Consider the following 14,287-nt stretch of genomic DNA (forward strand, 5'->3'; position numbering starts at 1 on the left):
ATGTTAAAATGATAATCAAGATATTTAATATTCAGTCAGTGACGCTGCGTCACATCAGGCTGGACCAGTCAGATGTTTGGATAGAGACCAGTATGTAGTGGTCAGCAGTTACCAGCCGGCCTGCAGGGGCCAGGCCCGGGACAGTTCGCTGTGAAGCCTGGGATTGCAGGAGATTGCACAGTGAAATACAGCTACTTACACAGATTACCAGCTCAGGATGAGATGGCTCCTAAATCAGCCCCCTCCACCCCCCAAACACATCATCCATCCCCTCATCCATCCAGTAAATCTGCACTACATGGGACAATGTTATTTTGCCTCTCTCTCTCTCTCTCTCTCTCTCTCTTATGTAAGTGTGTCCCGGTCTTCCTGCAGCCCACAACAGTCACCCTGACACATATACTCTCTCTCTCTCTCTCTCTCTCTCTCTCTCTCTCTCTCTCTCTAGCAAAAGTTTCATTATCATTAAGGTCAGGTTGTGTGTGGAGGGGGTGGGCGGGTGAGGGGGCACAAAGAGAGAGAGAGAGAGAGGCAGTGAGTGAGAGAGAGACTATGTGTGACTGAGTGTGTGTGTGAGAGAGAGAGAGAGAGAGAGGACAGAAGAGTCCGCGGAGGAGAGAGGAGGACAGATCGGAGGCAGGAAGCCGGAGGATGCTGCTCTCACACTCGGACCGGCTCTGATCGACGTTCCCGGCTCCACCTGACACCAGCCAGCGGCTGGGGGCAGCTCGTCTTCTGCTCAGCTCCTCCACCGTCTCTCTGCGCAGCGTCTCCTCTCCGGACCGGCTCCCGTCGCCATGCCGCCGGCCGCCTGCTCGGCCGGGTACCGGCTCCGCACCAGCCTCCCCGCGGTGCTGTGGATCGGGCTGCTGTGGAGCAGCGTCTCAGCGGGAGGTACGGTCTCACCCCACCTCGTGTCATACGGCCCCTGCATGCCTGCACCCCGCAGCCGCCGCCTGCAGCCGGACCCCAGTGTCTCTGTGGACACGCGTGTTTTGTGCTCAGAGGTGTCCTCAGAGAGACAGGGCGCCTGAAGCGGCTCTGTAGCTGCTGTGTGTTTTACTGCTGCACACGCGTCCTCCTGAGAGTCCGTGTGGACCGGAGCCCACTCGTGTGCGTGGGTCGGGAGCAGGGAATGTGAGGGAGAGACAGAGAGAGATCACCTGTCAACAAGCTCCGCAGTTAGACCGTTCCTCAGGAGCGGGGGGGGGGGGGGGGGGGGGGCAGCTCCAGTTAGAGCATCAGCAGTGAAATGAGGGGGGGTTGAAACGTGAAGTCAGTCAGAGTGGGGAGAACCGCTGCGGATGGTGGAGAGTGTGTCATCTCTTAATGTCGCTTCCAAAAAACAGTGGCAGTTTACCCCCCCCCCATCCCCCTCCCCCATCCCCCTCCCCCCCTTATGAGTCCTCTGTGGTTCATTAGGAGCTCCATCTCATTCACTGACCCTGGTGTCCTCAGTTACCTGGTCCTGGTTTTGGATCTGACCCCTTTGGTCTGTTGGGGATGTGGACTTCTGCTGAAACTCTTAGTGAATGTTTGAAAGATTAGTGAAAAGTGAAAAATGTATGTTCATCAACTATAAAAATATATATTTTTGTCAGTGGTTCAGTTGAATCATTTTTTCAGCTTTACCACGTTGTGGACATCAGACTGAGGGGACTGGTGTTTGGGGATAAACAGCTGGTGGAGCTGATTCTCCAGCGGCTGCAGGACACAGCACTTTTCCACCTCAGCTAAGGACAAAAACGTTTTGTGATATTTTAAGTTTTTGTCTAATTTCCAGTGCTTCCATTCTGGGTTTTTAAACTCGGCGCTTCACTTCTTCCACTGTCTCCAGACGCTCTGAGCTCCAGATACAGAACACACTCACACACCCAGGAGAGGGAGACAGACACAGGAGAGAGCGAGAGAAGCCCATTTCCAGACGGCGTCTTCAAACAATTACATGACAATTTTGTACTTGATGCTGACAATATCTTTACATTTACTCATGTGGACGACATAGTCATGTTGTCATTTACAACAACATCGAGGATATTCGATATATTCCTCCACATTTTACTGCTGTAGTTTAAAGGTCCCGTATTTTATTCTTCTCCTGTGTTTTATCTGAAGTGTTGATCTCCATCAGAAGATATATCTGTGGTTTAAGAACCAAAAACCATCTCAGTGTAGTTTTACATCTCCTCTCTCAGGCTTCTCTCTGGAGCTCTAGTAACAACAGGTCAGTGAGCCAATCAGGAGAGAGGATCTGAGCCTCTCTTCTGATTGGCTGACTGTTTTCTGAGTGATCACATAAAAATACAGCAGATTTTAGGTAAACACTCAGAGAAACCAAATCCTGCAAGGTTGGATGGTGGGTCCAGGTGGGCGGGGCTTGGGGCCAGTGACTGCTTTGTTGTGACATCACAAAGTTCCAGAAGTCCTGACGGCTGGTTTTAAGGCTCAGTGTCTGAATACAGGCTGTGTGCATTTCTCTGTGGACTGAGGCTTTGATACTTTCACAGTATTAATATAGAACCTAGACCTGCTTTATAATCACAAACACATGGACATCTACCTTTAGACTGTGTGGAACCTTTAACTAGCTTATACACTGTTGGGTACCTACAGTCTGCAGTAATGCAGTTTGTAGTTTCCTGTGAGACCCTGTGTTTTCAGCTTAGTGATGATGCATTTTCCAGCTCATCACTGAGTTTTTAAAAAAAAATAGTTTATTTAGCATAAGGAGTTAAGGGGTTAATGGCTTCCTTCCTGGCCCATGACCCATCCCTCCATCAAGTTTGGTGCAAATCAGCGTAATCCTGCTGACAAACAATCAAACAAACAAAGACGTGATAATCACTACTTGCAGCCCAGTCCTGCTGGTTTTAGATGGTGTAAGTGCGACATTATATAAAATTATTATGATTATGACAGTGAAAAAAACTTGATGCCCGTCATAATTTTATACAGTTCTTTGTGAATAATTTGGTGTTTTACTGAACATCTTGTTCCAGCAGATTTCATCACTTTCTCTCCAAAATTAAAATAAAAAAGAAATCCAAAGTGACAGTTGGTCTCACAGAGCTGCTGAATGTCCCATGACTGTTAATGAGGACTTCCCCACTGAGTTCAGCTTCATTAATTTACCCATCAGACACATAAACACACGTTAACATGCATTCATCATCAGTCGGCTCTCAGCAGGCCTCAGTCTTCTCGTTAATCCTTGTCACTCCTGTCGCGCACAACTGTTCGATCTGTAAATGCAGCCTCTCACAAAAACACACACACTCACACAGACCCACTGTAGACACACACACATGCTCCGTATCATTGTGCTGCATCACTGGTTTCATCTCACTGTCGGTGTCTGTGGTTAATGAGATCACCCAGCAGAGATGTAATGTCACAGAGCAGGTTTGCGATTGTGTGTGTTTATGTGTTAGCATGCGATTGTGTGAGCGCTTGTGTTTTTTTTAATGCGCGGACTGAGCCTGTGTATGAAGATAGGCCGGATCACTGCATGGTCTAATTTCTCAGGGTGAGAGCGATAATCTGCTGGAAAGACAGCTTGACAGCTGAGCAGAGATTCAAGAGCTCCAGCTGGGAAGCAAAGACAACTGAGGTTTGCATCCAGAGCAACATGGAGCCTTTTATCGACCCACACTGCTATTGTTTTGTTGTACAAATGTCAATGGTGCATGTCTGCTTAATTTAAAAATATAGATCCTCCTCTCCTCTCTTCTCCTCTGTTCTCTTCTCTTCTCCTCTCTCCTCTTCTCTTCTCCTCTCTAAGAAACTCATCCATCTTGTAATTGGCCTTTCTCCTCTCATCACATCACTTCTCCTGTTTCCTCTTCAGTTTCCTTCCTCCAGTCCTCTCTCAGTCTTCCTCTTTTTTTTTTTTTTTTACTCCTCCTCCTATTACTTCTGAGTGTGAGGAGGGAAAAATTGAACTGAGGGGGAGACAGAGGAGATTGTTTCTTCTGGTTGAACAACCCTGGCCTAATTATACAACGAGATCCTCAGGCTTCAAACTTTTGAGAATATTGTGTCAAGTAGGCATCATGAAAAGAAGCTGGATGGGAAGTTTGAGAAAGAGAAGCAGCAGAGAAATGAAAGAGTGAGCTGCTGTATTTGTGTCTGTTCAGAATTTGTCCCAGAAATACAGTAAGTGGAAATCTGGATGGTCGTTGAGCTGATGATGATGATGATGATGATGCTCCTTTGTCAGTGTGAGTGTGATGTTCGTGTGTGGATTTGAGTTATGACTGAGAGGACGTGGTGTTGGCTTTGTGACAAACTGAGTCAATAGCACATCAGCACAGGAAGGTGAACGTTGCTGCGTCCACTGAGATGCTGTTATTATTTGTTCATTTTCATTTACACCTGTGAAATAAACCCTGCGATTTATCTACGAGTCATATTTGAACATAAGTGTCGGCGGAATCGAAACAGGTGGCGGGGGTTTGCAGGTAGAGGAAAAAAATAAAAGAGGTGCTTATAGGACAACAGCAGGCAGAAACCAGCAGAGACAGAAACCAGCAGAAAGTTGGAGGTGACCCCGTTTTAATCAGCGGCGCTCTCGACCCGGTGGCAGCGAAGCACAGGTGGGCTTAGAGGGGTTTAACCTTTCATTTCTAGGAGAGCTCCCTGGAATACGAGCCCCTGATTAACATGATTACACACATCATTGTGCCCTTAATGAAGAGCTAATGCTGTGTTTTCTACAGTCCAGGTTAAAAAGACTGAAACCAGTAGTTTAGTATCTTCAAGCCTATTAGCTACATATTTTCTGCATGTTGCATTAGTGCAGATCAGAGTCTCAGATCGGAGGATATCTGCTGGTACAGAGTCTGATTCAATACTTATATTGACCTAAATGTTGATTAAATATGTATCTAACAGCTGCAGACACTAAATCTCACTCATCTGATTTTTCATGAGCTACTTCATCCAAACGCTGAAGGTCCTGGATTGAAAATATTAAATTTATGAGATTAAATTATTGATCTGATGTGAATGAAAGTTCATGAATGTGACTCCTGGGATTGAAGCGATCAGCTGGACAGGAGAGGTCTCACTCTGCTGTGAGAACTGAACACTGGCGGTTACACAGTGGTGTTACAGAGACAAGGCTCTTCCCACACAAAAGATCTTTGGTCGAGCACAGACACACAGAAAACACACAGTTTCATTTTTGCCTGTCAGCGAGTTCCTCAGGATTAATATTCATTCGCAGCTGCAGATTTGATCGGCGACATTTGTCATTGTAACCGGTGAACTTAACGGTCAGGAATGAAACACACCGATGTTTGGACAGAGCTGAGCATCACAGCAGAGTCTGTGCATCAGCCTCCTCCTCCAGAGCGCAAATCATTTTTCACATTCACAAAGTCACAGTAAATTATGTGCAGTGAAAGTCTGGAGTGTAGATCTGGTCTGTGGTTACAGAGAGGTTATTCTTACAGGATGAGTGGTGATATTCTGTTTTTCATATTGTCAGCAAATCCCATAAAAAAGACCCAAACCAACAATGAGTGAGTGTTTAAAGAGTCTCTCACAGGGAACAGTGAGCTTCAGACTGAGAACCACAGACGGGACAATAACACAAATACAGGATTTTACCAAGTGCTCAAGTCGCTAAGACACAACAATGTTGACAGTGCATGTTTTTGCAGATGTGTTCAGTATCAAACATTTTGTGTTCACAGTGAACATCACACAGGAGGTGTTCTCTGTAAATCATGTGATCCACACCACTTTTTTAAATGTTGTATCTGACTTGCTGTTTTCTGACAGGAGAGAGTTCTTAAAGAAACGGTCCCTGCTATGTTTCCTCCTCCGTCCAGTCTACTCCAGAATTTTTGAGCACCTAAAACAGAGAGTTTCAGAAACGCTGCTGGACCAGTTTTGGGGGTTGTGTTGGAGTCTGGACGGACAGAAACACAGACCTTTGGAAACGATGACGTAGACGCCCACGGTCGCTCCCTGACGAGTATTTTCTGCAACTAATCAGCTGCAGAGCAGAGAATCTGCTTCCTGTTTACACCAGTTTGTGCATGTCCGGTGTAGGTGACCAGTCATGTACGTGTGTGTTTTCAGGTGTAAGAGTATGGAGGCCGATTGTCTCTGATATGGAGCTAAAGAAGTCGTCTGGATGGAGATCATCTCTGTAGTAGTGTGGACGTAGCCTGTATTACCACATGAGAGGAGACCTTAGCAGAGGTAGAGAGCCTCAGGTCTCTGCAGGTTTATTTCTATTCTGCAGATGGAACCATCTGCTACCAGGAGGGATGAAAATCAATTAAAAAACTTATAGTGTGCTTTAGAGAATTGGCAGCAATAACGTGAATCGTGCACAGTTTGTAGTTAAGTGGCCAAAACAAACAAAAGACTCAGAATAGGCCTTTAAAGATTTAACAGACAATAAATTGTTAAAGTCACATTATATCCCCTGTAGGGAGGCTGCTGGGTTCAGGGTCTTTGTCCTCACTCCCCTCTGTATTTGGGAGTGTGTGTGTGTTTATCCTTGTTTGTGTTTGCTGCAGCTGGAGGAGTGTAGATGAAGCACAAGCTGCTATCTCAATTAGCCCCTGCATTCATTAGGACCACAAGTGAGAGCTGCAGCTTCTCGCTCCCTCTCACACACCGACATATGGTGCAGGCTTCTGCAACAAACTTACCAGAGATGACAACATCCCAGCGAATTAATCAAAGATGTGTGTGTGTGTGTGGTGGGGGGTGGAGGAGGAGTTGGTGGGGGTGTTACATGCCTCCCCTGATGCTAACCTTCCTCTTCATCAAAACAGGACGTCTCCACCTTCAGCAGGTCTGTTTAGACCTTTGTGACACGGTGCGGCTTTTCAAAGGGTTTGAATGTGTGTGTGTGTGTGTGTTTCTGTGTGTGTGTTTGGTGTGATGTGTGTGTTTGCTGTTCAGTGTGGGAGTTGCCTCAGTATCCAGGATTATCCTCTCTAGGATGGCTGCAGGACTGCACGGATGCTGCTGACACTTCTCTACAATAGAAGCAATTAACCGAGGCTTAACTTTGTGTATGTCTGTTTTAAGCCATGGATGTGTGTGTGTGTGTGTGTGTGTGTGTGTGTGTGTGTGTGTTTCTGTGTGTGTGTGCAGTTGAAACTAAACCAATCAGTTTTTTTGTTATCCTTCTCCGTTCCTGGATCCTCATTTATCAAAGCATGCATAGAACAAGTTTTAATGCGTGCCGGAGGCGTGCGCATTACCCCAAATAAATAAGCTAAACATGATTCGTCTGGAGGGAATGAGGAGAAACTTATGCAAATTTCACCCACGTGTTTTGTTGGTGTTGGTATCTAACTAGTTCAGAAACCGGAGGAAAAAGGACAAATCTTCTCATCGAGTCAGATCTATGTTTAATGTGTGGTTCCACGGGCGCGCTCAGAGAGGACACTTCTCCACAGCCACCGATGAACTGTGATCCAAAGAGAGATTTGATACGGCCGTGTGGGATTAGACTGACAATTTGGATTTTCAGTTACACTCACACAAACCGGCCCTGACACTTTGCCTTGTCAAACTCACTCAAAGCAGATTGGCACAATCAAGTGTGTCTGCAGCCAAACCTTTTAAAAGGTTAATATTTCAGCTCCCATTTGATTCAAAGCTTACGTTAAGCCGCCGCTCTGCTCCCTCCACTATCTGCCTTTGAGACGGGACTGAAGTGGGTCTGTCGACGCATTCGACAAACTGCGTCTGTGCGTGTGATAATCCACGCCGCGTGGCGCTTAGAGCGACGCTGATAGCTACGCCTGTCATGCTGTAGAGTCAGCGTGTTTGTCTCCCTCGTACCTCGACTTGAATAGGTCTGAGAGAGCTGCAGAGAGGAGCCGAGCATTGTGGGATAGAGAGGATGTCTGGGTGTTTTTTTTTCACGGTGATTGGCTCCAGTCTGGGCCGTGAGGTTCAAAGTATCAGCCTGCTCCTCTGCTCTCCTCTGGCTGCCTGGTCTGGGGATTGATTGATTGATTCCTGTCATGGGGTGTGCAGAGTTCTCCACCAGCAAAGCCCCTCCGAGCTGTTGAGAAATTTATGGTCCAGCGGTTCTGAAGGAGAGCAGAGGATGAATTTAAAGCCGTGGTCCAGACTTTGGCTTGCTGCAGAATGATGGCTGCCGGTCAGGCTGAGCCGCTGTTACAGATCCACTGACTCTGAAACTGACTTCTTCTTCTTCAGATACTTTCATAAGTCCTAAAGAAAAAATCATTAAAAAAAAAAAAAAGCTGTTGCTGCAGCTCAGGGACTCTGAAGAAACTGAGCTTCTATCAGCTCTTGGTAAAAAGGCAGAAAATGTGTGAAAGCAGAAGTTTTAAATGACTTTACTGTTGGTTTTTATTTTCCTATATTTTTCGATTGATTTCCTGCCCTGCAGGCAATCGCTGCTTTGCATGAATTTCCACACAGATTAAAAATCTACTTGCAGAGACTTGAAATGTACTCGTGGCAGATAAAACATCAGAGTCATATTATTCATAATGACCAAATTCATTCTATCGAAGAAGCTGCCGGCTCTGTGAAGCTGTTTTATGCTTTATTGTTCTTAATTTGCTTCAGTTATTCTGTAGCTGCCAACTCATCATGATCAAACTGTTTAACTGTAGGTGTGGTAATCAGAGCTCTAACTACACGTCCAGACCAAAAGAAGAAACTGGCTCTGGAGTTCAGCTGCTGAAGTTCATGTGAGGCGACGTAGAGGAACTAAACAACCTGCAGGTTCGTGCAGAATGTTTGGTTTTGCAAACAGCAAACAGACACATGAACCAGTATCTTTGTGTGGTGCTGAACACCTACATTTTCAGACACCTTTGTCAGTTGATCGTTTTTTTACCACAATTACCAACGTCTCCTCCTGATCAATGGATCAAAGGTTTGAGGGGAACAAAAGTTCACATGGTTGTGTTCTGTGGTGTTCTGGAGAACACCACAGATACATTTCCATTGGTTGCTGCCAAACTGCGTCATAGTTCATCACCATAAAGTTACTTTTTCTGACGCTCACACCGCCCAAAACGTTCGGCCAGAGGTATCTCAGTAAAAGACACAAAAGTCAAAAATCTTGGCGGCTTTAGAGGAAAAGTTGTGGATCATTGAAGAGGATACGATCCATCCTCTGGGGAACTGGAATATTTGTTCACAATTTCAGGGTGATCCATCCAAAGTGGCGGAACCATCCATATAGAGTCGTTCCACCAGCTTTGCTAAATAATAATAATAATGTCTTTTTAAAGTTGGTCTTGCAGGAGGTTTGTGATTTTACAGAAACATTCACAGATGCTGTAAAAGAGAAAATCAATCATGTTGCTGCTCGGCTCCAACCTGCAGCTGCGGAATCTAAAAATCCATATATGTTTGGCTGGTTAATGCTGTTATCATCATTTATAGCCGTGTTCTGTCGTTACCTCGTGGCTCTCTCCTAAGCTGTGATCCATTTTTACTCAGCCAACGCTGTCTTTTGATCATTTACTCATAAAGGTCTGGATGGGAACAAAGCTGCTGGACGTTTCTGAAAAACAAAGCAGGTCATTGATCGACGCTAAGGTCAGGTCTGATTGATCGGAGCCATAAAGTAAAATATTTTTTTTATGACACCAGCGGGAAAACAGCTCCTCACTAGAACATCCTATATAAAGACTATAATGGAGAGAGGCAGAGAGTCGACCTGTGCTCTCCAGAAACCTCTGCTTTTAGAGCACATATACTATTCTATACTGGAAAAGCTGCAGCGACGCACTGAGGTTGGTGTTTTTACACTGAATCACATGGTAGAAAATATTTCTTATATTAAAAGATAAATAGAAAAGACGAAAATGTTGGGCTTTATTATTAAATACAGTTTCAGTGGCATTGCATGTCACTGAGACTGCCTTATATCTAGCTTTTTAACACACAATAGCACAGTTGTGTGTCTTTATCACAGTTCACTTGTGTTTGTTTTCTGCCTCATAATTTATGACTGAATATTCTCCATGGGTCATGGCCGCCCCGAGGTTCAGGCTAAAAGCCTCCCTCCTCTCCACCGGCTCCTCTCAGCTCAGCTCTCTGCCTCCTCTCACGACTGATGTGGCTGGTGAAGCGATACGTCCACCTTTTCTTTTATTCATGGATTAAAAGCAGAGAGCCCACATACCTGTGACAGGTCCTGAGACCCACACACACACACACGCGCGCACACACACACACACACACACACACACACGCACACACACACACACACACACACACACTGTAAGAGCTATGAGTTCACACCAGAGAGAATATGGTACCACTTTCTGATAAGGCACCATTTATAAAGGGCTTATGGGCTGTAATTAATGGATTTATTACTGCATAATAAATACCTTACTAATGCTTTATTAGGACAGCTTTGGGGTTGCCAGGTTGTGGAAAATCCTCCTCTAGCAAAACACTTAGATTCATTTGGAAAACCGCTCCAATGAACAGTTTGACTTGAAAAGAGCTGCAGGATATCTGGACCAAAATCTGTTTATTAATGGATTAAATTATTAACATTTACAGCTAAAGATTTAATGGATTGTTACAGAACCAACTCTTTATTAATGAGTCACTAACATTTAAAACTGCAGACCTGAATGAAGTTTAGAAGATTGTTGGGGACTATTTTCAGCGGCGGATTAATCCACATTTGGTGCTTCGTGAGTGTTTCTGGCAGCAGGACGGTGTGGGCCTGAGTAAAAAAAAAACTGCAGTGTGTGTGTTCATGATAATGAAAGAACATGTCACCCAGTGTAACAGTGTGACTCATGATCTGTTTTAATAGTTTTTGGAAACAACAGAGCTCTATGGCTCAAAGGAATCAGACTGTAGATGCAAACAGTGCTGGTTTGTAGATACATTCATCTGTAGTTTTGATCTTTTTTATTTAGATGAAACAGTAAGAAAAGTACAGAAATCACCAGATTTATTCCTGGAGATTTGTGCTGATAAGATATTGTTTATTATTGGAAAATGAAATCCAGCAGGAAATAAGGAAACGTTGACTTTGTAAAAGAGAATACAGGGAATTTCAGTTTATTACAACTCAGATCTTTTCTCATACTTTTCCATCATTACAGTCAGTTATATTAACTTAGTTCTCACTGAGTTAATTGCTGAAATCTGGGTATGTTATTGTGCTTACTGTTGTTGTGCACATCCAGTTATTCTGTCCAACCAGTGGAGGTTTATCACTATTTCATGAGCGTTCACTGTTAATCTTACGTCAAACGAAGGTGTTTTCATGATCTGGATCAGCTGTTGACTTATTTACAACCTGACTGCTTGTGTTTCTTCATGGCTTCCTGTTCCTAGTCTCTTCTCTTACTTTAGTGAGTATAATAAAACAAACACTGAGCAAAACTGTGAAAAATAATGCTGCATTCACATGCACCTTGGATAATCCAATTTCTTGAGTTTGGAAGTCGTTCTTCTGACTTCAGTCTGTTCATGTGCTTTTAAGTCTGAACGTGGAAACAACATGTTGTGCTGTATTTGTTTACGTAAATTTGCCAAGTTGGGAAGTCGTTTTTCCAATTATTCCAACACCATGTGAATCCAGGGTAAGATCCAAGTGGTAATAAACTAGAATATTCCTCTGAGTTAATTATGGTAATTGTATTAAAGCTGTCTGAAATTCATCTGACTGAAATCTCTTATATCAGAGTCCATTCATGTGAAATGAATGGAAACCAGTGGCTGAACCGAAGGTCAGAAAAGCACCAGTTCGGCCCTTTAATGTGACATTTTAGCTCAGAAAAAACAATCACATAAATGGAAGTCATTGTTGTGGATGTTTGTGGAGAAACAGCTGTTTCCTCATGAATCAGTGGGTGATCATTGTATGAACCAAAACGTTACTAATGAGAGATGTGGTACTATGACACTGTGGTGTCACCAAACTGAGCTGTTAACTGTGTTGATCAAAAACACTGATGTGGCCCTTTAACACAACATTTCACCTTACAACACAACACAATCTACAAAACGGGAAGTCATCTTTGTCGCTGGACGTCTTCTGAAGTGAAAACACAGCAAGAGTTTCAGTCTGTGGAGCGATAGAGCCGTTTCCTCTGGCATCACCTCCTCCCATCACTTCCTCCCATCACCTCCCCCTGCCTCCCCTCTGGCCCCCCCCCAGCCCTCCCCGCTCCTGACTGGAGGCAGGCAGGAGTGTGAGGAGAGTTTCAATGACTTGTGGCTGCGAGTGCACTCACACAGCGATGTTCCTGCTCAGCAGAGCGGCTAACAAACACACACATTTCAGCACAAACACACACACACACACACACACATTGGTATTACTGCTGCATACTTGTTGGGAACTTCATTGACTGTATTCATTCCCTCACTGTTTCCCCTAATCCCAACCTTTACCACTACTAGCTCTGACATTTCCACATAATCCCGCCCTAATCTCGGCCTTAAACCCACATCTAACTCTGAAGCTGCCCTGAAAAGAAGTGAAAATGTTCTGACTTGGGAATATTTTCCTCTTCCTTTTTTCTTTTTGAGAACATTTAATCCTCATGAGGATTAAATGTTCTCTCATAAGAAGACACCCAGACTCCCAAAGCTGTGGCAGCGGAGAACGCACTACTTTGAATCAGTTCTACTTTTCTGTGTATTTATTCTGGATGCAGCCTCAACGGCTCCATCATTCACAAACACTCCCCCTCCTCCCGCCTGCACGCCTCATTGCCTCAAACACAGACCCAGAGACGCTCTTACTCAGTGTCGAGCCACAAGTGCTCCTCATGTTAAGGTCAGCGAGACGCTGTGACAAACATATTTATAAAGCGTAACGGCTGATGTGAAATGTGAGTTTCAGTCATCGCAGCAGGTCGTGAGTCATCATCTGTCACTGATGTCCATCTGTGAGCTTTGGCACAACAAGTGTAACTGAGCGTCTCTGGAAATATGCTCACAAAGTGCAACAAGGTGCTTTAAAAGACTTTCACTTAAAGCTCCATATTTTAACTTCCCCTGTGTTTTATCTGAAGTGTTGATCTCCATCAGAAGATATATTTGTGGTTTTAAGAACCAAAAACCATCTCAGTGTAGTTTTACATCTCCTCTCTCTGGCTTCTCTCTGGAGCTCTAGTAACAACAGGTTAGTCAGCCAATCAGAAGAGAGGATCTGAGCCTTTTGTTTTCTGATTGGCTGACTGTTTTCTGAGTGATCCAATAAAAATATAGCAGATTTCAGGTAAATACTCAGTGAAACCAAATCCTGCAAGGTTGGATGGTGGGTCCAGGTGGGCGGGGCTTGGAGCATGGCTGAGGGCGGTGACTGCTTTGTTGTGACATCACAAAGTTCCAGAAGTCCTGACGGCTGGTTTTAAGGCTCAGTGTCTGAATACAGGCTGTGTGCATTTCTCTGTGGACTGAGGCTTTGATACTTTCACAGAATTAATATAGAACCTAGACCTGCTTTATAATCACAAACACATGGACATCTACCTTTAGACTGTGTGGAGCTTTAAATGACCAAAACCATGAAATATGTCCATCATTGCCACGACTACAAGTATCACCACATTATGTTAGAGAGGTCTGCCCACCGTATCTCTGTAATAGATGAATACAACATCGTGTTCTGTTGTTCGATTTTTTTTTTAAACTGAGCAGAGTAATTAAAATTAGATGATATCTTTTCTGAGTTCTCTCACTGTAATGTTAATGGAAATTAATGGAAAAGGGGTCACAAAACAGAGTCAGCCAAAGGCGTCAAGAGGCATCTTTTTGTAGCCAAATGCTGGTTTGTTGTTTGGACAGTAAGAAAATTTTTTTAAAAATATTATTAAAACTTTCTGCAGCAAAGAGCTTGTTCATCAACCTGCTGTGTTTACTTTTTCACCTGTATAATTTAGATATAGCAACAACAAGTGAGTGCAAAAATGTAGAAAGTAGGTGTAATAAAGACACATAATAATAATAATAATAATAATAATATAACTTTACATCCTTCATGATTATTATTATTTCTGCTGAATTTTTGACAGTAAATAAATCATGCAGCTGCTAAAATGGTTAATCTTTTTTTTTTTTCACATCTGTGTCATGTTCAGATGCCAAATTTCTGTATCACATGATGCAACTGTGAAGCCAGCAGCTGATCCCAGACTCAGAGCTTTCACACAGTGTTAGGAGACAGAGAAGAACAGGAAAAAACACCTGTGTGCACATCATTCCCAGGTGGTTAGCTGTGATGCTAACCCTGTAGTCACGGCAGATTAACGTCTTAAAGACATTTGTTGTGTCACGT

At 44.0% G+C, this 14,287-nt stretch overlaps 1 protein-coding gene across 6 annotated transcripts in view; it reads left to right on the forward strand.

The window, feature by feature from the left end:
* Positions 1-592: 592 nt before the first annotated feature.
* LOC139611575 (seizure 6-like protein) overlaps positions 593-14,287 on the forward strand; it is a 53,129-nt gene continuing 39,434 nt past the window's right edge. For 3 of the 6 annotated variants that reach the window (XR_011686334.1, XM_071466358.1, XM_071466359.1), the window contains exon 1: positions 702-894. Coding sequence is in view for 4 of the 6 variants with exons in the window: in XM_071466358.1 (XP_071322459.1) it covers positions 798-894 (97 nt within the window). In the remaining 2 variants the exon portion in view is untranslated. Of the gene's footprint in view, positions 895-14,287 lie in introns of all 6 variants that reach the window. The other 3 variants (XR_011686333.1, XM_071466356.1, XM_071466357.1) reach the window with 2 other exon arrangements.

Source organism: Trachinotus anak, unplaced genomic scaffold (assembly GCF_046630095.1).
Source record: "Trachinotus anak isolate AG129_WGS33_773 ecotype Australia unplaced genomic scaffold, CSIRO_AGI_Tana_v1 ptg000028l, whole genome shotgun sequence".
Classification (NCBI taxonomy): domain Eukaryota; kingdom Metazoa; phylum Chordata; class Actinopteri; order Carangiformes; family Carangidae; genus Trachinotus; species Trachinotus anak.